The 26,922-nt window shown below is 45.0% G+C and overlaps 1 protein-coding gene and 1 long non-coding RNA gene across 5 annotated transcripts in view; one reads left to right on the forward strand and one right to left on the reverse strand.

Moving 5' to 3' along the window:
- Window positions 1-115: 115 nt before the first annotated feature.
- Window positions 116-26,881, reverse strand: fhl1a (four and a half LIM domains 1a). 4 transcript variants are annotated; one of them, XM_073057719.1, is made up of 6 exons: window positions 26,726-26,881; window positions 18,592-18,776; window positions 10,252-10,426; window positions 9,446-9,615; window positions 8,627-8,813; window positions 116-1,027 (listed from the first exon to the last, which is right to left on the reverse strand). In XM_073057719.1, the coding sequence occupies exons 1-6, from the start codon at window positions 26,856-26,858 to the stop codon at window positions 876-878; spliced, it is 1,002 nt and encodes a 333-aa protein (XP_072913820.1). In that variant the 5' UTR covers window positions 26,859-26,881; the 3' UTR covers window positions 116-875. The 4 variants fall into 4 exon arrangements, with proteins under 4 accessions (XP_072913820.1, XP_072913822.1, XP_072913821.1 ...); XM_073057721.1 differs by lacking the exon at window positions 26,726-26,881 and adding an exon at window positions 26,216-26,336; XM_073057720.1 differs by lacking the exon at window positions 26,726-26,881 and adding an exon at window positions 24,081-24,203.
- LOC140734140 (uncharacterized) overlaps window positions 9,576-26,922 on the forward strand; it is a 79,818-nt gene continuing 62,471 nt past the window's right edge. Inside the window, exon 1 of the long non-coding RNA XR_012100489.1 lies at window positions 9,576-9,845. This is a non-coding gene — a long non-coding RNA (uncharacterized lncRNA). The remainder of the gene's footprint in view (window positions 9,846-26,922) is intronic.

Here is a 26,922-nt window from a genome sequence, read left to right on the forward strand (position 1 = left end):
TCTAGTTCCCAGCCACAGGCCTGGGACAGACTGAGGAACAGGTTTCAGGTGCTTTTTGGAAGAAACTGCCCACTAATATGTTTTGTGAAAATAACTAATTGCAAACACCAAGTGGCCACTTGCAGATCTGAGACTTTATTAAAAGGTAATATGTTATGCTCCAAATAATCTAGTACATTGGACTGTGATCTTGCATGCCAACAGGTCACACATAGTATATATAATTAACATGCACTTGATAATTACATGACAGGTGTTATTTCAAAGGCACTCAACTGTAATGTCAGTAGTTAGTTTGAAAATTACCAAGTGACTGAATAAGTGAATAGAGGCAAAACTGAATTCAAAAGCTGAATATTGGTGTGTTTAAATAATTTCTGTGCTATAATTGGTGTGTGGTGATAGTACAGCGCAACTATCACACAAGCCAAATATTTTCTGCTAACATACATTATACCAATTCAGTTTGCTTCTTGATGCACCACACTTCACTCGAGCCAAGACGATGAAGAAACTTCAGATATTGCATGCAGTTAAACACTACAGTAACATGTCGAGTAAATGATATTTCACTGTTTATACTTCCAGCATTTAATGTCATTAGGTCATCTAGAAAGATGTATGATTAAATATTGCAAGCATTTAGAACTTTCTATGACATTCTGTCAAATTTCTCATTGCTGCTTCTACCTGTGGATAATATTTAGCACTGCAGAAAACACAAAGTGCATCTAATATTGGATATCATTCCCGATAGGTGCTATTTTGTCACCGTTGATGCATTTGGTTAGCTAACTTTTGCTTATAACTGGACTAATATAGACTGCATTCGTTTCTCAAATATTTGTTGATGTTTCCGCACACCATCTCCACCTTTACAGGTTTTTGCCACACTCAGTACAGTAGACCTCCCTGTTATGAGTGACAAACCGCTGGTTGACCAGGTTGCTGTAACACCTCTTACACTTGAAGCACTCCTTGTGCCACTGGTGACCTTCAGAGGTTACGATCTCAGCTCCGCCAAACCCTGACAAAAGATACACATTTAGTGTTACAGCACTAACCCAGGTGTTTGGTCAGTATAGACTGAGTGGACCGAAGAGCCTGTCGCTCTGTGACTATCCAGTGCTCAATCCATTACTGTGGGCAGCACAGGAAGTTGTCTTAAAGCCACAGGGAGATTATAGATCAGGAGAACAGTGTGGTAGAGTGTTGGCAGTTGGATTGCTGGCATTGTGAGGCAATTGAACATAGAACATTGGCAGAGGGAAGGGAAATGGAGTGAAAGGCCTGAGGATGGGGCAGTTGGTATACAAGAATGCTATTGGGAAGGGTTTTAACTAGATTGAAGGGAGGTGGGAACTGACATGAGAAGGCAGAGTATGGGGCGGTTGGGCACAAGTGAAGACAACTTGTAGGGAGATTAAGGAAGAATAAGCAGAATAAAGAGCAAAGATGCACTCAGCCTGATAGTTTGAGATGTGTTTATTTTAATGCAAGGAGTATCATAAACAAAGCAGATGAACGTAGTGTGGATCAGTGCATGGAACTATAACGTTGTGGCCATTACGGAAACTTGGATGTCTCAAGCAAGAATGCCTGCTGAATGTGCCAAGCTTTAGATGTTTCAAAAAAGACAGGGAGGGAAGCAAAAGAAGTGGGGGTATGGTATTGCTAATCAGGGATGGTATCACAGCTGCAGAAAAGGAGGAAGTTATGGAGGGATTGTCTACTGCATAAGTATGTTACATTGAGATAGGGAAAGGGTGGTCAGGTAAAAGAACCATGGTGTACAAAGGACGGAGAAAATCTAGTTGAAAAGAAAAGCTTACAAAAGGTTCAAGAAACTAGGTATTGTTAGAGCTGTAAAAAATTACAATGGTGCCAGGAAGAAGCTCAGGAATGGAATTAGGAGAGCAGGATTAAGGAAAACCCCAAGGCATTCTACAAATATATGAAGAGCAAGAGGATGAGTCATGTGAAAATAGGACCAATCAGTTGCAATAGTGGAAATGTACATGGAACCAGAGGAGGTAGTCAAGGTACTTAGTGAATACTTTGCTTCACTATTCACCAGTTATTGTGAATAGTGGGGATGCCTTACAGTGGACTAAAACACTTGCGTGTATAGACATTAAGAAAGAGGATGTACTGCAGCTGTTGAAAGGTATTAAGTTAGATAAGTCGCCAGAACAGGATGAAATATACCCCAGGCTACTGTGGGAACATAACATAAATAGGAGCAGGAGTAGATCATCTGGTCACCAAGCCTGCTCTTCCATTCAATAAGAGCATGGCTGATCTCCACCTACCATTAATAGGTGGATAACCCATTATCCATTAATTCCCCTAATATACAAAAATCTATCCAACCTTGTCTTAAATATATTTACTGAGGTAGCCTCCACTGCTTCATTGGACAGATTCACCACTCTCTGGGGAAAAGCAGTTCTTCCTCACCTCCGTCCTATATCTACTCCCCTGAATCTTGAGGCCATGTCCCCTAGTTCTAGACTCACCTACCAGTGGAAACAACTTCCCTGCTTGTTTCTTATATATCCCTTTCATAATTTTATATGTTTTTATAAGATCTCATTCTTCTGAATTCCAGCGAGTACAGTCCTACATGACTCAATCTCTTCTCATAGTCTAACCCCCTCATCTCTGGATTCAACCTGGTGAACCTCCTCAGCACCACCTCAAAAGCCAGTATATCCTTCCTCAAGTAAGGAGACCACAGAACCCTGTACAGTTGCAGTCTAATCTCCCTGCTCTTAAATTCAATCTCTCTAGCCATGGAAGTCCAACATTCCATTTGCCGCCTTGATGGCCTGCTGCACTGCAAATCAACCTTTTGTGATTCATGCACAAGCACTGCCAAGTTACTCTACACAGCAGCATGCTGTTATTTTTTACCATTTAAATAATTGCTCTTCCATTTTTCCTTCCAAAGTGGATGACCTTGCATTTATCAACATTGTACTCCATCTGCCAGGCCCAATATCATAATTGGGTCTACAACATCATAATTCCAAGTCTGAGTACACTGAACCAAATGTGCAATAAGAAATAAAGATTAAATAATAAAAATAAATCTACCTCTAACCTTTGCCTCTCTTCTCCTAAGCTTCAGTAAGCCAAATCCTCAACTCCCCACTCTAACAGTGGTCCACTCTCACAATGGCTGCTCCATTTAAATGTAACTTCTTTTGAAAGGACCTTACCAAGAGCCTGATTATGCACAATCTAATGTCCCCTCAGGAACTGTGGTGCACAAAAAGTATGGACTACCCCCAGTTCATTTCTTTTAAGTTCTCTCTCCCTCTACTCAGTCCAGTGTTTCATCTGCACTGTGGTATGCAAATACTTATAAACCCTGTCTCTGGGAATCTTCTCCAAAAATATGCCCATCACTGAAGTAAAAGACTGACTATAATTCCCAACTCCTGTGAGGTAATGCTGCGCTTGACCTCAATATATCTCATTATTGTCTGCCTGCACTGCAATTTCTCTGTAGCTGTAACATTTTATTCTGCATTCTGTTGTAATTAATTGATCGATTTGCCATTGTACCTCGGTACATGTAAACTGATTTCAAAGCTGTTGAAGACAAGGAATTGTGAGCAGTTTTGGGCCCCTTATCTAAGAAAGGAGATGCTGACATTAGAGAGGGTTGAAATGAGGTTCTCAAAAATCATTCCAGGATTGAAAGGCTTGTCATATGAAAAGCATTTACTGACCCTAGGCCTCTACTCATTGGAATTCAGAAAAATGAGGGGTGACCTCATTGAAACCTATTGAAAGTTGAAGAACTTGATAGAGTGGATGGCGTTGATAGAGTTGGAGGAAGTTTATTGGCATGGATAGCAGATTGGTTAACCAATAGAAGGCAGAGAGTTGGTATAAATGGGTGTTTCTCTGATTGGCAGTCAGTGGTGAGTGGGTGCCGCAGGGGTCGGTGCTGGGCCCACAGCTATTTACCATTTACATTGATGATTTGGAAGAGGGGACTGAGTAAGCTGAGTATAGGGAAGACAAAATCTGCTGATGACACTGAACTGAGTGGAAAAGCAAACTGTACAGAGGATGTGGAGAGTCTATAGAGGGATATAGATGGGTTAAGTGAGTGGGCCAAGGTCTGGCAGATGGAATACAATGCTGGTAAATGTGAGATCATCCACTTTGGAAGGAATAATAGAAGAGTAGATTATTATTTAAATAGTGAAAAATTGCAGCATGCTGTTATGCAGAAGGACTTGGGAGTGCTTGTGCATGAATTGCAAAAAGTTGGCTTGCAGGTGCAACAGGCTATTAAGAAGGAAAATGGAATGTTGCCCTTCATTGCCAGAGGGATTGAATTCAAGATCAGGGAGGTCATGCTGCAACTATACAGGGTACTGGTGAGACCGAATACTGTGTGCAGTTCTGGTCTCCATACTTGAGGGAAGATATACTGGCTTTGGAGACAGTGCAGAGGAGGTTCACCAGGTTGATTCCAGAGATGAAGGGGAGATTGAGTCGCTTGGGACTATACTCTATGGAATTCGGAAGAATGAGAAGGGATCTTATAGAAACATACAAAATTTTGACAGGGTTAGATAAAGCTAGAAGTAGGAAAGTTGTTTCCATTGTAGGTGAGACTAGAACTAGGGGACATTGCCTCAAGATTCAGGAGAGAAGATTTAGGACAGAGATGAGGAAAAGGAAGAGGAAGGCAGTAGTAATAGGGGACTTGATAGTTAGGGGGTCAGATAGGTGATTCTGTGGACGCAATCAGGAGACCCGGATGGTAGTTTGCCTCCCTGGTGCCAGGGTCCAGGATGTTTCTGATCGCGTCCAAGATATTCCTGAAGTGGGAGGGTGAGGAGCCAGAGGTCATGGTACATATAGGTACCAATGACATAGGTAGGAAAAGGGAAGAGGTCCTGAAAGGAGAATATAGGGAGTTAGGAAGGCAGTTGAGAAGAAGGACCGCAAAGGTAGTAATCTCGGGATTACTGCCTGTGCCACGCGACTGAGAGTAGGAATGGAATGAGGTGGAGGATAAATGTGTGGCTGAGGGATTGGAGCAGGAGACAGGGATTCTAAGTTTCTGGATCATTGGGACCTCTTTTGCAGCAGGTGTGACCTGTACAAAAAGGACGGGTTACACTTGAATCCTAGGGGGACCAATATCCTGGCGGGAAGGTTTAATAGAGCTGTTAGGCAGGGTTTAAACTAATTTGGCAGGGGGATGGGAACAGGAATGATGGAGCGGACAAGAGGAAAAACAGAAATAGATCTAAGGTAAGGATGTCAGGAAGGACAGACAGGTGATGGAGCAAATTTGCAGCCATTGGGATGAGTTGCAGTGCAATCAATGCAAAAAGTACCAAATACTGGACTTAAGGTGTTATACTTAAATGCACACAGCATAATGAATAAGGTGGATGATCTTGTTGTACAGTTACAGATTGGCAGGTATTGATATTGTGGCCATCACTGAGACATGGCTAAAGGATGCATGGCTCTGGGAGCTGAACATCCAAGGGTACACAGTGTATTGGAAGGATAGGCAGGTAGGCAGAGGGGGTGGTGTGGCTTTAATGGTAAGAAATGATATTAAATCATTAGAAAGAGTTGACATAAGATCGGAAGGTACAGAATCTTTATGGGTTGAGCTAAGAAATCGCAGGGGTAAAAGGACCCTGATGGCAGTTATCTACAGGCCTCCAAACAGCTGCAGTGATGTGGACTACAAATTACAACAGGAAATAGAAAAGGCTTGCCAGAAGGGCAGTGTTATGATAATTGTAGGAGATTTTAACATGCGAGTGGATTGGGAAAATCAGGTCGGCACTGGATCTCAAGACAGAGAATTTGTAGAATGTCTACGAGATGGCTTTTTCGAACAGCTTGTTGTTGAGCCCACTAGGGGATCAGCTGTACTGGATTGGGTATTGTGTAATGAACCAGAGGTGATTAGAGCGATGGAAGTGAAGGAACCCCTAGGAGGCAATGATCACAACATGATTGAGATCGCTGTGAAATTTGAGAAAGAGAAGCTGAAATCCAATGTGTCGGTATTTCAGTGAAGTAAAGGAAATTACAGTGGCATGAGAGAGGAACTGGCCAAGGTAGACTGGAAAGGGACACTAATGGGAAGGACAGCAGAGCAGCAGTGGCTGGAGTTTACGCGGGAAGTGAGGAAGGTGCAAGACAGATATATTCCAAAGAAGAAGAAATTTTCAGATGGAAAAAGGATGCAACTGTGGCTGACAAGAGAAGTCAAAGCCAATGTAAAAGCAGAGGGCATACAAGAAAGCAAAAATTAGTGGGAAGACAGAGAATTGGGAAGTTTTTAAAAGCTTACAAAAGGAAACTAAAAAGGTCATTAAGAGGGAAAAGATGAACTATGAAAGGAAGCTAGCAAATAATATCAAAAAGGATACTGAAAGCTTTTTCAAGTATATAAAGAGTAAAAAAACAGGTGAGAGTAGATATAGGACCGATAGAAAATGATGCTGGAGAAATTGTAATGGCAGATAAGGAGATGGTGGAGGAACTGAACGAGTATTTTGCATCAGTCTTCACTGAGGAAGACATCAGCAATATACCAGACATTCAAAGGTGTCGGGGAAGAGAAATATTTGCAGTCACAATTACGACAGAGTAAGTACTCAGGAAGCTGAATAGTCTATGGGTAGATAAATCTCCTGGACCAGATGGAATGCACCCTCCTGTTCTGAAGGAAGTAGCTGTGGAGATTGCGGAGGCATTAGCAATGATCTTTCAAAAGTCGGTAGATTCTGGCCTGGTTTTGGAGGACTGGATGATTGCAAATGTCACTCCGCTATTTAAGAAGGGGGCAAGGAAGCAAAAAGGAAATTATAGACCTGTTAGCTTCTCATCGATGGTTGGGAAGTTGTTGGAGTCGATTGTCAAGGATGAGGTTACGGAGTACCTGGAGGCATATGACAAGATAGGCAGAACTCAGCATGGTTTCCTTAAAGGAAAATCCTGCCTGACATACCTAGTGCAATTTTTTGAGGAAATTACAAGTAGGCTAGACAAGGGAGATGCAGTGGATGTTGTGTATTTGGATTTTCAGAAGGCCTTTGACAAGGTGCCGCACATGAGGCTGGTAAACAAGATAAGAGCCCATGGAATTACGGGAAAGTTACATACGTGGATAGAGCGTTGGTTAATTGGCAGGAAACAGAGAGTGGGAATAAAGGGATCCCATTCTGGTTGGCTGCCGATTACCAGTGGTGTTCCACAGGGGTCCGTGTTGGGGCCGCTTCTTTTTACGTTGTATATCAACAATTTGGATTATGGAATAGATGGCTTTGTGGCTAAGTTTGCTGATGATACAAAGATAGGTGGAGGGGCTTGTAGTGCTGAGGAAACAGAGATTCTGCAGAGAGACTTGGATAGATTGGGAGAATGGGCAAAGACGTGGCAAATGAATTACAATGTCGGAAAGTGTACGGTCATGCACTTTGGTAGAAGAAGTCAACGGGCAGACTATTATTTAAATGGGGAGAGAATTCAAAGTTCTGAGATGCAACGGGACTTGGGAGTCCTCGTGCAGGATACCCTTATGGTTAACCTCCAGATTGAATTGGTGGTGAAGAAAGCGAATGCAATGTTGGCATTCATTTCTAGAGGAATGGAGTATAGGAGCAGGGATGTGATGTTGAGGCTCTATAAGGCACTGGTAAGACCTCACTTGGAATACTGTGTGCAGTTTTGGGCTCTTTATTTAACAAAGGATGTGCTGACATTGGAGAGGGTTCAGAGAAGATTCACTAGAATGATTCCGGAAATGAGAGGGTTAACATATGAGGAACGTTTGACCGCTCCTGGACTGTACTCCTTGGAGTTTAGAAGAATGAGGAAGGACCTCATAGAAACATTTTGAATGTTAAAAGGCATGGACAGAGTGGATGTGGCAAAGTTGTTTCCCATGGTGGAGAAGTCTAGTATGAGAGGACATGACTTGAGAATTGCAGGGCGCCCATTCAGAACAAAGATGCAAAAAAAAAATTTTAGCCAGAGGGTGGTGAATCTATGGAATTTGTTGCCACGGGCAGTGGAGGCCAAGTCATTGGGTGTATTTAAGCCAGAGATTGATAGGTATCTGAGTAGTCAGAGCATCAAAGGTTATGGTGAGAAGGCGGGGGAATGGGACTAAAGGGGAGATTGGATCAGCTCATGATGAAATGGCGGAGCAGACTCGATGGGCCGAATGGCTGACTTCTGCTCCTTTGTCTTATGGCTAAATTCCCCAGGGTCTGGTGGCATTTATCCCAGAATATTGCAAATATTGCAAAAACTGTTTTTCCCAGAGAGTGGTGAATCTGTGGAATTCTCTGCCCAGGGAAGCAGTTGAGGCTTCTTCTCTAAATATATTGAAGATACAGTTAGGTAGATTTTTACATAGTAGGGGAATTAAGGGTTATGGGGAAAAGGCAGGTCGATGAAGCTGAGTTACGGACTGATCAGCAATTATGTTATTGAATGGCGGGGCAGGTTTGATGGGCCGGATGGCCTACTCCTGCTCCTATTTCTTATGTTCTTATGAAAACCGTCGGGCTGAGAGAAGGGCTGAGCTGGAGTCACGAAGCGGACAGGCCGGACCTACCGGTGACCGGTTTGTGGCAAGTGCCACATTTCTTGGCGATGAATTGGCTGTAACAGTCCACGCAGTACAGGAAGTTCTCGTGGCCAGTGAACTGGATTCCACTCAGCTGCTTCCGACACGTCTTGCAGACGAAGCACTCGGTATGCCATGGCTCGTCACGGTAGCTCACACCCCCACTGGTGATGGGCTGAAAGGACCAGGGGAAAGGGAGAGTCAGGCAGAGGGGAAGGGGCAGCCCACTGGCAGGGTCACCGACCCTCGACTCTTCACCCTCTCCTCAGCTGTCCCATTCCTCCTATAACTTCAAACCTCCCCATTCAACTCAACCACACCCTTACCCCCTCCATCAATTCTCTCCCCTCAACCTTCGCCTTTCTCCCACCCTCCCCACCCCCTTCGCCTTCTCCCACCCTCCCCATCTTTCAAGACAGCACCCCGCCCTCTTCCCTTCTCTGGCATTGAATCCTGTCAAATATTGAAAGGCCTGGAGTGGATGTGGAGATGTTTCATCAGGGCGTCAAAGTTTACAGAGTGAAGGCAGAAGAATAAATCAGCTATGATCGAATGTCCTACTGCTTCTATATATTGTAGTTTTATGGATTTACCATCAGCCCAGGCAACTGGCCGGAACTGGAAAACGCGCAGCATGGACTGGTTACCGGAATCACCGATCACTTCAGGGATCACCGACGGGTCCAGGAGTCAGTCCTAAGGACACCCTTCTGGTCCCGGGAGTCACTGATCGAACCCAGGGTCAGGGGCTGATCTTCGGGGTACTGTCCACTCCCCACCAGCTCCCCCGCCACCCTCACCCCTCACCTTCCTGCAGTGGGTGCAGTGTTTGGAGAACTTCTTCTCGTTGCAAGAGACGCAGAAAATCTGGTCACCCCTCGGGACGAAGCTGCCGGTACCGATCTCCTTCAGGCATCGCTGACAAGTGAAGCAGCGTTCGTGCCAGTGGGAGCCGCCGTACTCAAAGCTCTTCGTCCCTGCAGGAAGATCACCATATCAGTCCAGTACCTCCGGGGCTCGGGGGAGGGGACAATTTTCCCGTCTCGTCACTTCAGTGTAAAAATCCACAATAATGGCGGCCGATTTCGGAGCCGACCCTACCCAACTGCGGGACGTGGATGCAACGAATCGGAGCACACGGGGAAGCCCACCCGGTCGCAAGGAGAACTTGGGAACTCCACCCGGTGCCTGGTCGGGATCGAAGGAGGTATCTGGGGTGGGGGGTAGCGGCTCTGTCGCGGTTCCTGGGAGGGAGCAAGGTGGGACTCGATGGGTGAATGGCTGCACTGTGGATCTGGCCTGGCCTACGGGCGAAAAGGCCAACACCTCCGAGGCTTTGAAACCGTAGACGGGAACCGGAGCCCGGTACAGACGAGCGGTGGGTGGTTATGGGTCCCAATATCGACGGGCGGAGACCACCGTGATCTCTGGAACCTGACAGAATCCGTAATCATTTCCACAATTCAGGGACAGCGGGTGAACCGCAACAAATCAGGAGCGGGGGAATACAGTCTACTGGTAATCTGGTTAATTGGTAACCAGCGAGTTAACTGGGTACAGTAAGAGTTAACCGATTGTTACCTGGAGTCGCCGGCGGAGAGATGCGCACTCACCCGGTTTGATGGGCCGCTTGCAGCTTTGACAGGTGGACGCGTCGGTCCGGGGCAGACACTTGGTGCAGATGATCCGCTCGTTCTTGATGCTGAATGAATCGTTGACGAGGGAGCGACTGCAGTGGTAACAGCGGAAGCAGTCTTCGTGCCAGTATTTGTTCTCATGATGAAGTTCCTGCAAAACGGGGCAGGGACAACGGTGAAGCGGCGGTGCTTCAGCCTAGTCACTTCTCTGGGTTCGGGCACTGTCCCCCGGGTTCGGGCACTGTGCCTCGGGCCGGGCAATGTCCCCCGGGTTCGGGCACTGTGCCTCTGGCCGGGCAATGTCCCCCGAGTTCGGGCAATGGCCCAACGTAAGACTGGGAAACTGTGGCCCTTCGAGACACTCTGTAAACTCCTTACTCACGATCCCATCCTCGGTAAACTGGGAAATCAGACAGTTGTTCCTCTCAGCCACACCCTGGTCGGGACCCCTAGTCTGACCATCTGCCTCCACTCAACCTCCAGTTCCACGGTTTCCGCTGTTGTCGAAGGCCGACAGGAGGGCGAGTCGCTGTTCTACACCCCCACTATTTAAATATCAGGATTACGGTTATCCATCATTGCCCCATCACCCGGGACAAGCCCTCTTCTCACTGCTACCATCAAGGGGGTGGTACAAGAGCTTGAAGACCCACACTCAATGCTCCGGGAATGGCTTCTTCCCCTCCGGCCATGTACGCTACGTCACTATATTTTGCTTTTTTTCCGCACTGCTTATTTACTTCGACGTGTATATACATATATATAATGAAATTTATAATGTTATTACTATGAACTGTAATGTACTGCTGCCACAAACAACAAATTTCACGGCATACAAGTTTACAGCGATTTTAAACTTGATTCCGATTCTGATTAATGGCCTTGTTCTGCTGAAAGGTTTCGCCCGAAACGTCGACTGTACTCTTTTCCATAGATGCTGCCTGCCCTGCTGAGTTCCTCCAGCACTGTGTGTGTGTGTGTTCTGCAAACCTGGTGTGTTTTTGGCGCTGCAGTCCTGTGTGTCTCCAGCAGAGGAAGACAGAGGCCGAGGGTGGATACTGTGAGTTTTTAACGGAACATTGATCTCACATCCAATTCCTGCTGTTGTGAGTGTGATCCGCCTGTCGCGTGAGCTGATAAATCAACCAACAAGATTTCCCAGTCTCTATTAAGACACACAAATCTCCGATAATCTGACCTTTTTGGAGATTCAAAGCTGCAGGGGGACACTGTGCCAATTTGCAAACACAGAAGTACTGCAGATTCTGGAAAACCAGAGCAACAAACACAAAATGCTGCAGGAACTCTGCATTGAGCTGGAACTTCATCAGAACTGGAAAGGAAAGGGGGCATAAGCCAGAATGATAAGGTGGGGAAGGGGATGGTGTACAAGCTAGACTGTGATAGGTGAAACTTGCTGAGTTGCTCCAGCATTTTGTGTGTGATACCAGTTTGGTTCCATTTACTGGATTGTCATCAAGGCCACCTGTACAAAACATTAGATGCACCCGTACAAAACATCAGAGCCACCCATTCAAAATCCCTGCTGCACCTGATGACCCTGTGATCTCTGTCTCTGAGGCCAATGTTGAGCTAAAGAGGGTGAACCCTCACAAGGCAGAAGGTCCCAATGGAGTACCTAGTAAGGCTCTGAAAACCTGTGTCAATCAACTGGCAGGAGTATTCAAGGACATTTTCAACCTTTCACTACTATGGGTGGAAGTTTCCACTTGCTTTAAGAAAGCAACAATTATACCAGTGTCTAAGAAGAATAATGTGAGCTGCCTTAATGACTATTGCCCAATAGCACTCACATCTACAATGATGAAATGCTTTGAGAGGTTGGTCATGACTAGACTGAACTCCTGCCTCAGCAAGGACCTGGACCCATTGCAGCTTGTCTATCACCACAATAGGTCAATGGCAGACACAACCTCAATGGCTCTCCACACGGTTTTAGACCACCTGGACAACACAAACACCCACGTCAGGATGCTGTTCATCAACCATAGCTCAGCATTTAATACCATCATTCCTGCAATTCTGAATGAAAAGTTGCAGAACCTGGGCCTCTAGTACTGCCCTCTGCAATTGGATCCTCGACTTCCTAACCGGGAGACCACAATCTATGTGGATTGGTGATAACATCTCCTCCTCGCTGATGATCAACACTGGTGCACCTCAGGGGTGTGTGCTTAGCCCACTGCTCTACTGTCTATATACACATGACCGTGTGGCTTAAACCAACTGTAAATTTGCTCAAGATACAGCCATTGTTGGTGGAATGTCAGATGGAGATGAGAGGGCATACAGGAGCGAGATATGCCAACTAGTGGAGTGGTGTCGCAGTAACAAACTTGCACTTAACGTTTAGCAAGATGAAAGGGCTGATTGTGGACTTAAGGAAGGGAAGATGAAGAACACATATCAATCTTCATAGAGGGATCAGAAATGGAGAGAGTGAGTAGTGTCAAGTTCCTGGGTGTCAAGATCTCTGAGAACCTAACCTGGTCCCAACATATTGATGCAGTTATAAAGAAGGCAAGACAGCAATTATACTTCATTAGGAGTTTGAAGAGATTTGGTATGTCAACAAATACACTCAAAAACTGCTGTAGCTGTACCGTAGAGAGCATTCTGACAGGCTGCATCACTGTCTGGTATGGAGGGGCTAGGGCACAGGACTGAAAGAAGCTGCAGAAGGTTGTAAATCTAGTCATCTCCATCTTGGGTACTAGCCTACAAAGTACCCAGGACATCTTCATGGAGCAGTGTATCAGAAAGGCAGTGTCTATTAATAAGGACCCCCAGAAGCCAGGGCATGCCCTTTTCATCAGGTAGGAAGTACAGAAGCCCGAAGACTTCAGTGATTCAGGAACAGCTTCTTCCCCTCTGCCATCCGATTCCTAAATGTACGTTGAACCCATGAACAATAACTCAATTTTTTAAATATATATTATTTCCTGTTTTTGCACAATTTTTAATCTAATATACATATACTGTAATTGATTTACTTATTATTATTTTATTTTTCTCTTCTTCTTCTATATTATGTATCGCATTGAACTGCTTCTGCTAAGTTAACAAATTTCACGACACACGGCAGTGATAATAAACCTGATTCTGCTTCTGAAATATCAGAGCCATCCATTCAGTCCCTCCAGCTATGAAGACCAACGTTCCATTTGCCTTCTTAATAGCCTGCTGCACCTGTAAACCAACCTTTTGTGATTAATGCTCAAGCACTCCCAAGTCCCTCTGCTCAGCGCATGCTGCAATTGTTTACCATTTAGATAATAATTTGCTCTTCCATTTTTCCTTCCAAAGTGGATGACCTCACATTTACCAACATTGTACGCCATCTGCCAGACCATTGGCACTCACTTAACCTATCTATATCTCTCTGCAGACTTTCCGTATCTTCTGTACAATTTGATTTTCCACTCAGTTCAGTATCATCAGCAAACTTCGATACACTACACTCGGTCCCCTCTTCCAGATCATTAATGTATATCATGATCAGTTAAGGGCCCAGCACCAACCCCTGCTGCACACCGCTCACCACTGATTGCCAACCAGAGTAACATCCATGTATCCCAATTCCCAGCTTTCTATCTGTTAACCAATCCTCTATCCATGCTAATACATCACCCCAATGTTATGCCACCTTCTCTTGTGAATAATTCTTTTATGTGGCACCTTATCAAATGCCTTCTGGAAATCCAAGTAAATAATGTCCATCTGTTCCCCTCTATTCACTGCATTTGTTATATTCTCAAAGAGCTCCAGTAAATTTGTCAAACAGGACCTGCCTTTGCTGAATCCATGCTACGTCTGCCTGATAGATCCATTTCTTTCCAGATGCCTCATTATTTCTTCTTTAATGATAGCTTCAAGAATTACCCAACTACAGATGTTAAACTAACTGGCCTACAGTTACCTGGCTTTTGCCTACATCCTTTTTTTGAACATTCACCATCTTCCAATCCACCGGGACCTGTCCATAGTCCAGAGAATTTTGGTAAATTATCACTAAAGCATCTACTATAATTTCTGCCATTTCTTTCAGTACTCTAGGATGCATTGCATCAGGACCAGGGGACGTATCCATCTTCAGGCTCACAAGTTTGCTCAGCACTACCTCTTCAGTGATAGTTATTGAATCAAGGTCATCACATCCCATCGCATCCATAACATCTCTCTTTGGCATGTTAGATGTGTCCTCCACCGTGAAGACCAACACAAAATAGTCATTCAAAGCCTCAGCCATTTCCTCATTACCCAATATCAATTCCCCCCCTCATCCTCCAAGGGACCCACGTTCACTTTAGCCACCCTTTTCAGCTTTATATATTTTGTGGTAGTTTATTTTCATAATCTAGCTTCCCTTTCTTTATTGCACATTTAGTGGTTCATTGTTGCTTTTTAACGTTTTCCCGATCTTCCAGTTTCCCACTACTCTTGGCGACTTTATACACACAAGCTTTTAGTTTGATGCCTTCCTTTATTTCCTTAGTTATCCAAAGCTCGCTCTCCCCACCCTTATTGTCCCAGTTTTTAATTGAAATATACTAAATCTACGTGCAAGTTAAAGTCCCCCATGGTAACTCCTGTTCCATTCTTACATGCCTCAGATATTTCTCTGTTTATTGTCTGTGTCACTGTCATGTTATTATTTGGTGGCCGATAGATAACTCCCACCAGTGATTTTTTCTCTTTACTATTCTGAACCTCTAACCAGATGGATTCAATATTCTGCTCCTTACATCTTATATCGTCTCTCTCTCTATCACTCTAATCTTGTAATCTTTGACTTGTAAATCTTGTACATCTCTTTATCGGGCAACTTAATTTTTTAATACTTTCTTACTTCTAGTATTTGTATAACCATATAACAATTACAGCACGGAATCAGACCATCTCGACCCTTCTAGTCCGTGCCGAACGCTTACTCTCACCTAGTCCCACTGGCCTGCACTCAGCCCATAACCCTCCATTCCTTTCCTGTCCATATACCTATCCAATTTTACTTAAAATGACAATACCGAACCTACCTTTACCACTTCTCAGAAGCTCATTCCACACAGCTACCACTCTCTGAGTAAAGAAATTCCCCCTTGTGTTACCCTTAAACTTTTGCCCCCTAAGTCTCAACTCATGTCCTCTTGTTTGAATCTCCCCTACTCTCAATGGAAAAAGGCTATCCACGTCAACTCTATCTATCCCCCTCATTATTTTAAATACCTCTTATCAAGTCCCCCCTCAACCTTCTACGCTCCAAAGAATAAAGACCTAACTTGTTCAACCTTTCCCTGTAACTTAGGTGCTGAAACCCAGGTAACATTCTAGTAAATCTTCTCTGTACTCTGTCTATTTTGTTCATATCTTTCCTATAATTTGGTGACCAGAACTGTACACAATACTTCAAATTCGGCCTTACCAATGCCTTGTATAATTTTAACATTACATCCCAACTCCTATACTCAATGCTCTGATTTATAAAGGCCAACATACCAAAAGCTTTCTTCACCACCCTCTCCACACGAGATTCCACCTTCAGGGAACTATGCACCATTATTTCTAGATCACTCTGTTCTACTGCATTCTTCAAAGCCCTACTTCCTATTTGGATTATTCCTACCAAAATGTAGCACCTCACACTTATCAGCATTAAACTCCATTTGCAATCATTCAGCCCACTCTTCTAACTGGCCTAAATCTCTCTGCAAGCTTTGAAAACCTGCTGCATTATCCACAATGCCACCTATCTTCGTATCATCTGCATACTTACTAATCAAATTTACCACCCCATCATCCAGATCATTAATGTAAATGACAAACAACATTGGACCCAGTACAGATCCCTGAGGCACACCACTAGTCACCGACCTCCAACCTGACAAACAGTTATCCACCACTACTCTCTGACATTTCCCATCCAGCCACTGTTGAATCCATTTTACTACTTCAATATTTATACCTAACGATTGAACCTTCCTAACTAACCTTCCGTGCGGAACCTTGTCAGAGGCCTTACTGAAGTCCATATAGGCAACATCCACTGCTTTACCCTCGTCAACTTTCCTAATAACCTCTTCAAAAAAATCAATAAGATTTGTCAAACATGACCTTCCATGCACAAATCCATGCTGACTGTTCCTAATCAGACCCTGTCTATCCAGAATATTATATATACCATCTCTAAGAATACTTTCCATTAATTTACCCACCACTGACATCAAACTGACAGGCCTATAATTGCTAGGTTTAATCTTAGAACCCTTTTTAAACAATGGATCCACATGAGCAATACGCCAATCCTCTGGCACCATCCCTGTTTCTAATGACATTTGAAATATTTCTGTCAGAGCCCCTGCTATTTCTACACTAACTTCCCTCAAGGTCCTAGGGATTATCCTGTCAGGATCCGGAGATTTATCCACTTTTATATTCCTTAAAAGCGCCAGTACTTCCTCCTCTTTAATTGTCATAGTTTCCATAACTTCCCTACTTGTTTCCCTTACCTTACACAATTCAAAATCCTTCTCCTTAGTGAATACTGAAGAAAAGAAGTTGTTCAAAATCTTCCCCATCTCTTTTGGCTCCACACATAGCTGTCCATTCTGATTCTCTAAGGGACCAACTTTATCCCTCACTATCCTTTTGCTATTAATGTAACTGTAGAAACCCTTTGGATTTATTTTCACCTTACTTGCCAAAGCAACCTCGTATCTTCTTTTAGCTTTTCTAATTTCTTTCTTAAGTTTCTTCTTACATTCTTTATATTCCTTGAGCACCTCAGTTACTCCATGCTGCCTATATTTATTGTAGATATCTCTCTTTTTCCTAACCAAGTTTCCAATATCCCTTGAAAACCATGGCTCTCTCAAACTTTTAACCTTTCCTTTCAACCTAACAGGAACATAAAGATTCTGTACCCTCAAAATGTCACCTTTAAATGCCCTCCATTTCTCTATTACATCCTTCCCATAAAACAAATTGTCCCAATACACTCTTTCTAAATCCTTTCACATCTCCTCAAAGTTAGCCTTTCTCCAATCAAAAATCTCAACTTGTATATCTGCATTTGTAATGCTACTTTGACATTAATTTTCTTTGAGATCAATTAAGTATCTAGCTATCTAAAACATCAAAGCCAGCCACACAAAACTTCGAGCCACCTGCACAAAATCATTCGGACCCCCTGATAGAAGTATATAACATTATAAGACAGGGTAGGTAAATACAATTCTTTTCCATGGGTAAACAGCTTAGGCTTAAGGCATGAGGAGTGGGATTTAAAGGGGATATGAATGCTTTACAGAATGGTTGATACATGGGTCTCCTTGCCAGAGGAGCTTATGGAGTCAGATACAGGTGTGTGTGTGTGTGTGTGTGTGTGTGTGTGTGTGTGTGTGTGTGTGTGTGTGTGTGTGTGTGTGTGTGTGTGTGTGTGTGTGTGTGTGTGTGTGTGTGTGTGTGTGTGTCTGACTGACTGAGACTATATTCCAATAACAAACATTATGCTTCTTGCATTTCCTGTAATTTGAAAATCTACTTACCTGTGCTTCCCCACTCACCTGTAACCACTGCATACCCAATTCCTATCCCCACCCTATGGATACCTGAGAAATAAGGTGGCAGTGAATAAGTTGCATGTGTCCAGCAGAGAGCAGGGTAGATGGAGGAAGGCATCACTGGAGTGGGGGGGGGGGGGGGGAAGAGTCCCATAACAAATTGTTACAATTGGGATTGGGAAGGTGATACCTGGGAGACAGAAGAGTCCTGAATCTGTGGGAATTTTCCAGGGGAAGAGAAATCCTAGAGAAGGAAAGGATGGTCAGGGATTGGGATAATTGAAGGTTTAAGTTCAAGTTCAAATATAATTGGCATTCAACCAAACAATGAATACCACCAAATGAAACAGCACTCCTCCGGAGCCAAGGTGCAAAACACAGTACCAACAGCACACAGCATAAATACAGTAGTTATGATAGTGCAATGGAGATGGTCAGCTGACGGGGAGGGTCAGTTTATCCACCTCGTAAATGGCCTTGCAATTTATTGTCTGCCTGTATGCCCTAACCCTAACCAGAACACTTTATTCTGCATTCGGTTACTGTTTCACACCTCAGTGCCCTATGTAAGGATCTGATCTGTATGAACAGTATGAAAGACAAGCTTTTCACTGTATCTTGGTACATGGGACAATAATAAACCGATTGCAGTGGGCGGGGGTTGTGGGGTCAGGTGATGAGGAGGGTCATGTGACAGTCAAGTGATGCTATTCTTCAACCCCTGCCCGAGTCTGCCCACCTTGGAGCCACAGCCAATAGGCTTCCTGCATTCGGCACAAGTGTTGGCGATGAATTTATCATAACAGCTGACACAGCAGAGCAACTTGTCCTTCTCAATGAACTTGTGTCCCTGCAGTGACTTCTTGCAGTGGTGGCAGTTGTGTTGCTCACTCATGGTCCGCTCCTGGTACCGAAAGTATGGCCCTGTGCACACAAGACAAACAGTGATAACTCCGTATATTGCCATTCACACGTATACCACTAAACAAAACAACATTCCTCTGGACCAACACAACCCCCACACAGCACTGAGTCAAATTACCACAAATAATAACATATATTCAAGAAGACTGACATTTAGGAGTGAGCAGGGGATCAGGAGAATGAGATCACCCTGTCCTGCTGCTACCCAGTGGGATTGTTCTGTGCCATACACAGATAGGCTTGTGCACTCACAACATGCCTGGACACACATACACACATCAGGGCACATAGAGATGTGTGACAAAATATGTGCATAGGCACATGGGCATCAGACAATGCACATACATGTTGACATGAGCAGAGGTAAACACAAATGGATATACATGTTCTTGTACACAAGTACATATATGCTTACTTATTCACCCCAACATGCACACACACATGAATGCCAGAGTCTATTTCACATACAAACACACACATACACACACACAAAAAGACAGACACACACACATATACACAGACATACACACCATACACAGAGACACAGATGCACATAGACACACAGACACACACACACAAATGCATACAAATACAGACGCACATAAACAGGCACACATATGCGCGCGCACTGACAGACACACACACACACACTAACAGAAACACATACACACAGACATACAAATACACGCAAATAGTTGGACACAGACACACATACACACAGACACAGAGAAACACATACACAGAGGCAAACACACACACAAAGCATACACACACTGACACATACAGACACGCTTAAACACAACACAAATGCACACATACACACAGACATACACAAACAGGCACACACACAGACACATGCATGCACACACAGACAGACACACATATACATAGACATACAGACACACACACAAATGCATACAAATACAGATGCACATAAACAGGCACACACATGCGCGCGCACTGACAGACACACACACTAACAGAAACACATACACACAGACATACAAATACATGCAGATAGTTGGACACAGACACATACACACAGACACAGAGAAACACATACACAGAGGCAAACACACACACAAAGCATACACACACTGACACATACAGACACACTTAAACACAACACAAATGCACACATACACACAGACATACACAAACAGGCACACACACAGACACATGCATGCACACACAGACAGACACACATATACATAGACACACACAAACACACACAGACTCACACATTCAGACACACAGAGACACGGACACACACACAGACAGATAGACACACTGAAACACATACACGCACTAACAGGAACACATGCACACACAAACACACACACAGCCACACACACATACACAAACAGACACACATATGCGCGCGCACACACACACAAACACACACTTAGGCAAAACACACACATACATACAGATACACACAGACAGACAAACTCACAGAGACACACAGACACGCACAGACAGTCACATACACACATTGACAGACATAACAACACACACACACACACAAACACACACGTACACACACAGACAAATACAGACACACACACACACACTAACACAGATGCAAAGACAGACACACAGACATACATAGAAACACTTACACGTAATCATGAAGACACACAGACACACTGATGCACTTACATACAATCACACAGACACATACAGAGACACACAGAAACACATACACACACGCATACACAGACACATGCACAGAAACATATACACACACAGACACAGAGACTGACAGACACATACAACCAAACACAAACACACATGCACACAGAAACACTTGCACACAATCACACAGACACACCCAGAGACATGCTCAAACACATAAACACACACATAGACAAGCAAATGGACATACACAGGCACCTATACACACACATACACAAACATAGACACACACACACACACTCAGAGACTGACAAATGCACACAGACATATACACACACAGAACTATATACAGACACACGCACACACACTCAGAGACTGACAGATGCACACAGACACAGAGACACATATACACACACACAGAACCATATACAGACACACATACACAGACAAACATGCACATATGCACAACAGACAGACACACAAAGACGCACATACCCACAGAAAAAAATAGACACACACATATAGAAACACATACCCACACACAGAAATACACAGACAGACACACACACAGACATATGCATGCACAGCAGACAGATGCACAAACACAGACACAGGCGCACATAGACACACACTCATACAGGCACGCACACACTCAGACACACACACACACACCCACAGACAAGTTCAAAACACACACATACACACAAATAGACACACAGAGAAACACATACACACACACAGACAAGCACAAAGACACACAGAGACTGACAGATGCACATGGACACACACGCAGACACACAGAGAAACATATATACACAGGAATACATACACAGCCACAGACATGCTCAAAGACACAAACACACAGACATACACACACACACAGACTTAGACACATGCATACACAAACACACAGACACACAGAGACACACTTACAGACACACACAAAGACACACAGAGACTGACATATGCACACAGACACACATACACATAGACACATACTCATATACACACACACTCTCACAGGTGCACACACACACACAGAAAGACAGACACATGCTCAAGCAAACACGGACACAGACACACAAACACACATGCACAGACACATGTACATACAGATACACACACAGACACACAAACACTCACACAGACACACACACACTCAGACAAAAACAGACAGATGCAGAGAAAGACTCACACAAAGACACACAACCACACACACACATACACACACAGAGACAGACACACACACAGAGATGCAGACAGACACACATGCATACAAACAGAAAAACGCATACACACACACACACACACACACAAACAGACACACACACAGATGCATAAACAGAGAAAGACACACACAAATACACAGACAGGCAGACACACACAGAGATGCAGACAGACAGGCACACATGCATACAGAAACACACAGACATACAAACACAGACACACACACTCAGACAGACAGACACAGACACACACACAGGAACACATATACACACACACAGGAACACATACACACACACATGCACACAGTCAGACATACATAGACACACACACACTGGCACAGACACACACACTCACAGGCACACAGAGACTGACAGATGCACACAGACACACAGATGCAGACAGACAGGCACACATACAGACAGATACACTCACACACAGACACGCACAGGCACGCATACACACAGACACAGATATACACTTAGACAAAAGATACGGGCACACATGCCCCTGCAACCCTGAAATGCACACACATATACAGATCTAACAGATACTGTTTAAATCCTGGAGACCCTAGACGGAGAGAGAGAGAAACACACACACACACACACACACACACACACACACACACACACAGTCCCTGCACCCCTGAAGTGCAGGTACAAATACAGATCTAAATTTACATTGTGAATATATCGTCAGGAAACAACTGATTTAAGACAAATTAAACTCTATCAGCTACACAAAGAGGGTCCTTGAGGGGTTCAGTCGGTATGGTTCAGTCTGTAGGTTAAGGATTAATCTGTCATGTTAGTAAACAGTTTTGGATGGAGCATCAATATTTCTGGAAGTAAAGGCTGGAAGCAGATTGTTACTTGCACAAAGCGGGTGAGGGAATGGTACAGAGAAGCAAGGGTTAACCTGAACTCACTTATCTCTCACAATGTTAGGATGAGATAAATTTGGTGCTAAAAGCTGCTATTACTTCATGTGGAAAACATTAATTCAATTCTCAAGTGATTCACATACTTCTGAAAACCAGAATGTGATTAGTGCAAAAACAATGCCTGATTCCTGCCGCTAACATTATCAGCTTCCCGATAGGTAGCACCCACAGTGTGAGCACCCACAGACAGAACACCCACAGACTGAGCACCCACAGACTGAGCACCCACAGACTGAGCCCCACAGACTGAGCACCCACACTGAGCACCCACAGACTGAGCACCCACAGACTGAGCCCCACAGACTGAGCACCCACAGACTGAGCACCCACAGACTGAGCCCCACAGACTGAACACCCACAGACTGAGCCCCACAGACTGAACACCCACAGACTGAGCCCCACAGACTGAGCCCGACAGACTGAACACCCACAGACTGAGCACCCACAGTGAGCACCCACAGACTGAGCACCCACAGACTGAGCCCCACGGAGTGAGCACCCACGGAGTGAGCACCCACAGTGAGCACCCACAGACTGAGCCCCACAGACTGAGCCCCACAGACTGAGCCCCACAGACTGAACACCCACAGACTGAGCCCCACAGACTGAGCCCCACAGACTGAGCACCACAGACTGAGCACCCACAGACTGAGCACCCACAGACTGAACACCCACAGACTGAGCCCCACAGACTGAGCCCCACAGACTGAACACCCACGGACTGAACACCCACGGACTGAACACCCACGGACTGAGCCCCACGGACTGAACCCCACGGACTGAACCCCACGGACTGAACCCCACGGACTGAACACCCACAGACTGAGCCCCACGGAGTGAACACCCACAGACTGAACCCCACGGACTGAACCCCACGGACTGAACACCCACAGACTGAGCCCCACGGAGTGAACACCCACAGACTGAACCCCACAGACTGAACACCCACAGACTGAGCCCCACAGACAGAACACCCACAGACTGAGCACCCACATACTGAACACCCACAGACTGAGCCCCACGGAGTGAACACCCACAGACAGAACACCCACAGACTGAGCACCCACATACTGAACACCCACATACTGAACACCCACATACTGAACACCCACAGACTGAGCCCCACATACTGAACACCCACTGGCTGAGCCCCACAGAGCGACGCCCTTACTCCAGACCATAGTTTGGATCTACACTATGGTTGTTTCTGTAGCTGAGCTGTTCCTCGTTATTTCACTCTTCTTGCTTTATGAAATTGATTCTGTTTATTCCCAGCAGCGGCCAAGTTATACGTAAATTAATTGATTACTAATTGGTTTCCGTAAGGAAAAGAAATGAATGCAAAGCACTTAACCTTCACTGCAGTTCTCCAGAGATGGAATTCCTTCTCCTGTGTTTGTTTTTACGCGAATCGGCAGGAGATTGAATGTTCTCCCGGTTTATGAGTTTGAAATGACATAAAACAGACGTAATATTTGGTGATCGTGTACAATTACCATGGATATGGCTGCCAGTAGAAATACCATCCAGAGTTTAACAACGGGGACCACGTAACTCACACATTGCTTTAACTCTGTGTCCCCCTCTGATAACCCCCAGCTTCCGCATCTAGCTTGCACTCTCACTATTTCCAACCCCCCACCCCAGCCCTCCCCCATTCGCTCCTGCCCACCGCCCTCCCGCCTCTCTCACCAGAATTATTTATCCTCCTTCCTCAAGAAGGCGGCACCCGCCACTGAGGACCCTCCCCACCCAGGATGTGACCTCTTCTCATTGCTAACATCAAGGAAAAGGTACAGGAGCTTGAAGACCCACATTCAACGTTTCAGGAACAGCTTCTGCCATACTGCTGGCAGATTTATAAACACTACATGAACACCACTTTGTTACTATTTATTCTTGTACTAATTTATTGTATAATGTATAGTAATTTCTGTCAGTGATGTTAAAACTAATTCTCTTCTGAATCCGGTTCAATGGAGCAATTCCATAAGCTCATAAGACTTAGAAGGAGAAGTAGGCTGTTCGGCCCGTCGAGTCTACTCCGCTTTTCCATGAATAGCTAATTTATTACCCTTCTCAACCCCATTCTTCTGCCTTCTCCCAATAATCTTTCGCACCTGACTAATTAAGAATCTATCAAGCTCCACTTTAAATATACCCAGTGATTTGACCTCCACAGCCGCCTGTGGCAATGAATTCCAGAAGTTCATCACCGTCAGGCTAAAGAAATTCCTCCTCATCTCTGTCCTAAATGGTTGTCCCTCTATTCTGATGCTGTGTCCTCTGGACTCCCCACTAGAGGAAACATCCTCTCAACGTCCACTCTATCTGGGCCTTTCAATATTCAGTAAGTTTCATTGAGATCACTTCCTCCCCCCCCCCCCGCCCCCCATTCTTCTAAACTCCAGCAAGTACAGGCCCAGAACCATCAAACACTCATTAAACCTGAACCCTTTCATTCCTGGAATCATTCTCATGCATCGCCTCTGGACCCTCTCCAATGCCAGCACATCTTTTCTTAAATAAGGAGCCCAAGTTCGCTCACAATACTCCAAATGCAGTCTGACCAGTGCTTTATAAAGTCTCGGCATTACATCCTTGCTTTTATATTCTAGTCCTTTTAAAATGAATGCTACATTGCATTGAAGCGGCATCTGTGGGGAAGAGAGGGGTGGTAAACGTTTCAGTTTGAGCCCTTGTAGCAGGACAGAGATGGGAGAGGAGAGATGGCCAGTATATAGAGAGAGGGAGGGGTGGAGTGAGGTGGGACAGAAAGGGCTGCAGATGCTGGCCATAAGGGTCGGGGTGGTGAGAAAGCCAGTTCGGAGAGCGAGGCAGGTGGAAGCAGACAAGGATAAGAGGAGGGGATATGGACGGAGCCGGGTGGGGAAGAAGTGGAGACAAGGAAAGTGATAACGGTACCAGGTCGGGAAGGGGATCAGTGGGTGAAGCGCGTGTGAGGGGGAAGAGACGCAAGTTTGATGCTGGAGGTGGTAATGGGGGGGGGGGGGGGAGGGGGAGTGACGGGTGGATACGGAGATGGGGAGAACTGACAAAATGTCTTCTCTGTCGATCATATAAAATGCTGGAGGAACTCAGTAGGTCAGGCAGCATTTATAGAAATGAATAAACAGTAGACGTTTCGGGCCGAGACCCTTCTTCAGGACTTGAGGAAAGTGAAACTTTCTCCGCTCGGTTTCCGCTGTTCATTTTCTGTCGTTGGAGGTCGTGCGGTGTTTCATGGCTCAGTTCAAAGTACACATATGCTACCACATACAATCCTGAGATTCATTGTCTTGCGGGCGTTCACAGTAAATACAAAGAAACACAATAGTATTGGTAAAAGCTTCATAAATAAAGATCGACAACCAATGTGCAAAAGAAGATAAACTGCAAATACTACAAAATAATAAATAAGCGGGCAAACAGACACATAAATAAATAATTCACTGGCACAGAGAATAAATAATTCTCTACATGAATTGCAGAGAGCACGTTTATACATAGTGCACACAGTCCCGTTGCCTCGGAAATTTAATAGAACATAGAACAATACAGCACAGTACAGGACCTTCGGCCCACGATGTTGTGCCGACCCTTAAACCCTGCCTCCCATATAACCACCCACCTTAAATTCCTCCATATACCATTTACTGTGAACATAAGGCTGGATTCCACCACAGCAGACCCAGGAGAAGACTCGGTCACATGCGGATCATTGAACAGACACGGTAAAACACAACGTCGCAGGGATGGGTCTCACACACACACACGCGCATACTCGGAGAACGGGTCCACTGAGTTTTGAGGAACTTTCACACCACCTATCGCATCTCTTTTACCCTTTATCTCTCCCCTTTCCCCTAACCCTTTCACACACCCACCCACCCCTCTTCCCGGGGTCGCAGGCTGCAACATCACGGAGGGTGGGAGTCAGTGTGTGAGACTGACTCCACCGATGCCCGAACACGGACAGGTAACACCGGATAAATGTACGATGGACGGGACAGGAAGTGTATAAACCCCAAACATTGCCTGATACGGAAACAAGGCGAAAACCCTAGGGTTCGAACAAAGATGCATCCTGCGGCCACCTAGAGCTCGCCATGTGGAACAGTGAGCGCCGCGACTGCGGTACCTGAATGTTTTTGGAAAGCCATGGTCGCGGAGATTGCGGAGACTCTCTCCGCCTCTGTCCCGGGCAGAGACCCTATTAATACCGGGAACCTCCTGACAAAACCTTTAATCCTCCCCAATAGTGAGTTGACCATTTTAGGTATTCAGATCGAGGGAGCCGGCGATTGGTCGGGGCCGCATTCCTGCCGTTCGCACTCA

The sequence above is a fragment of the Hemitrygon akajei genome, chromosome 10 (assembly GCF_048418815.1).
Source record: "Hemitrygon akajei chromosome 10, sHemAka1.3, whole genome shotgun sequence".
Classification (NCBI taxonomy): domain Eukaryota; kingdom Metazoa; phylum Chordata; class Chondrichthyes; order Myliobatiformes; family Dasyatidae; genus Hemitrygon; species Hemitrygon akajei.

Excerpts from the sequence above, each read along its gene's own strand:
- fhl1a (XM_073057719.1), bottom strand. The coding sequence starts at position 26,858 with ATGGTCAACTCACTATTGGGGAGGATTAAAGGTTTTGTCAGGAGGTTC. Across the intron at positions 8,814-9,445 it reads ACTGCACCCACTGCAGGAAG|CCCATCACCAGTGGGGGTGT; the intron begins GTGAGGGGTGAG and ends TGGTCCTTTCAG. Across the intron at positions 1,028-8,626 it reads TTGCCACAAACCGGTCACCG|GGTTTGGCGGAGCTGAGATC; the intron begins GTAGGTCCGGCC and ends ATCTTTTGTCAG.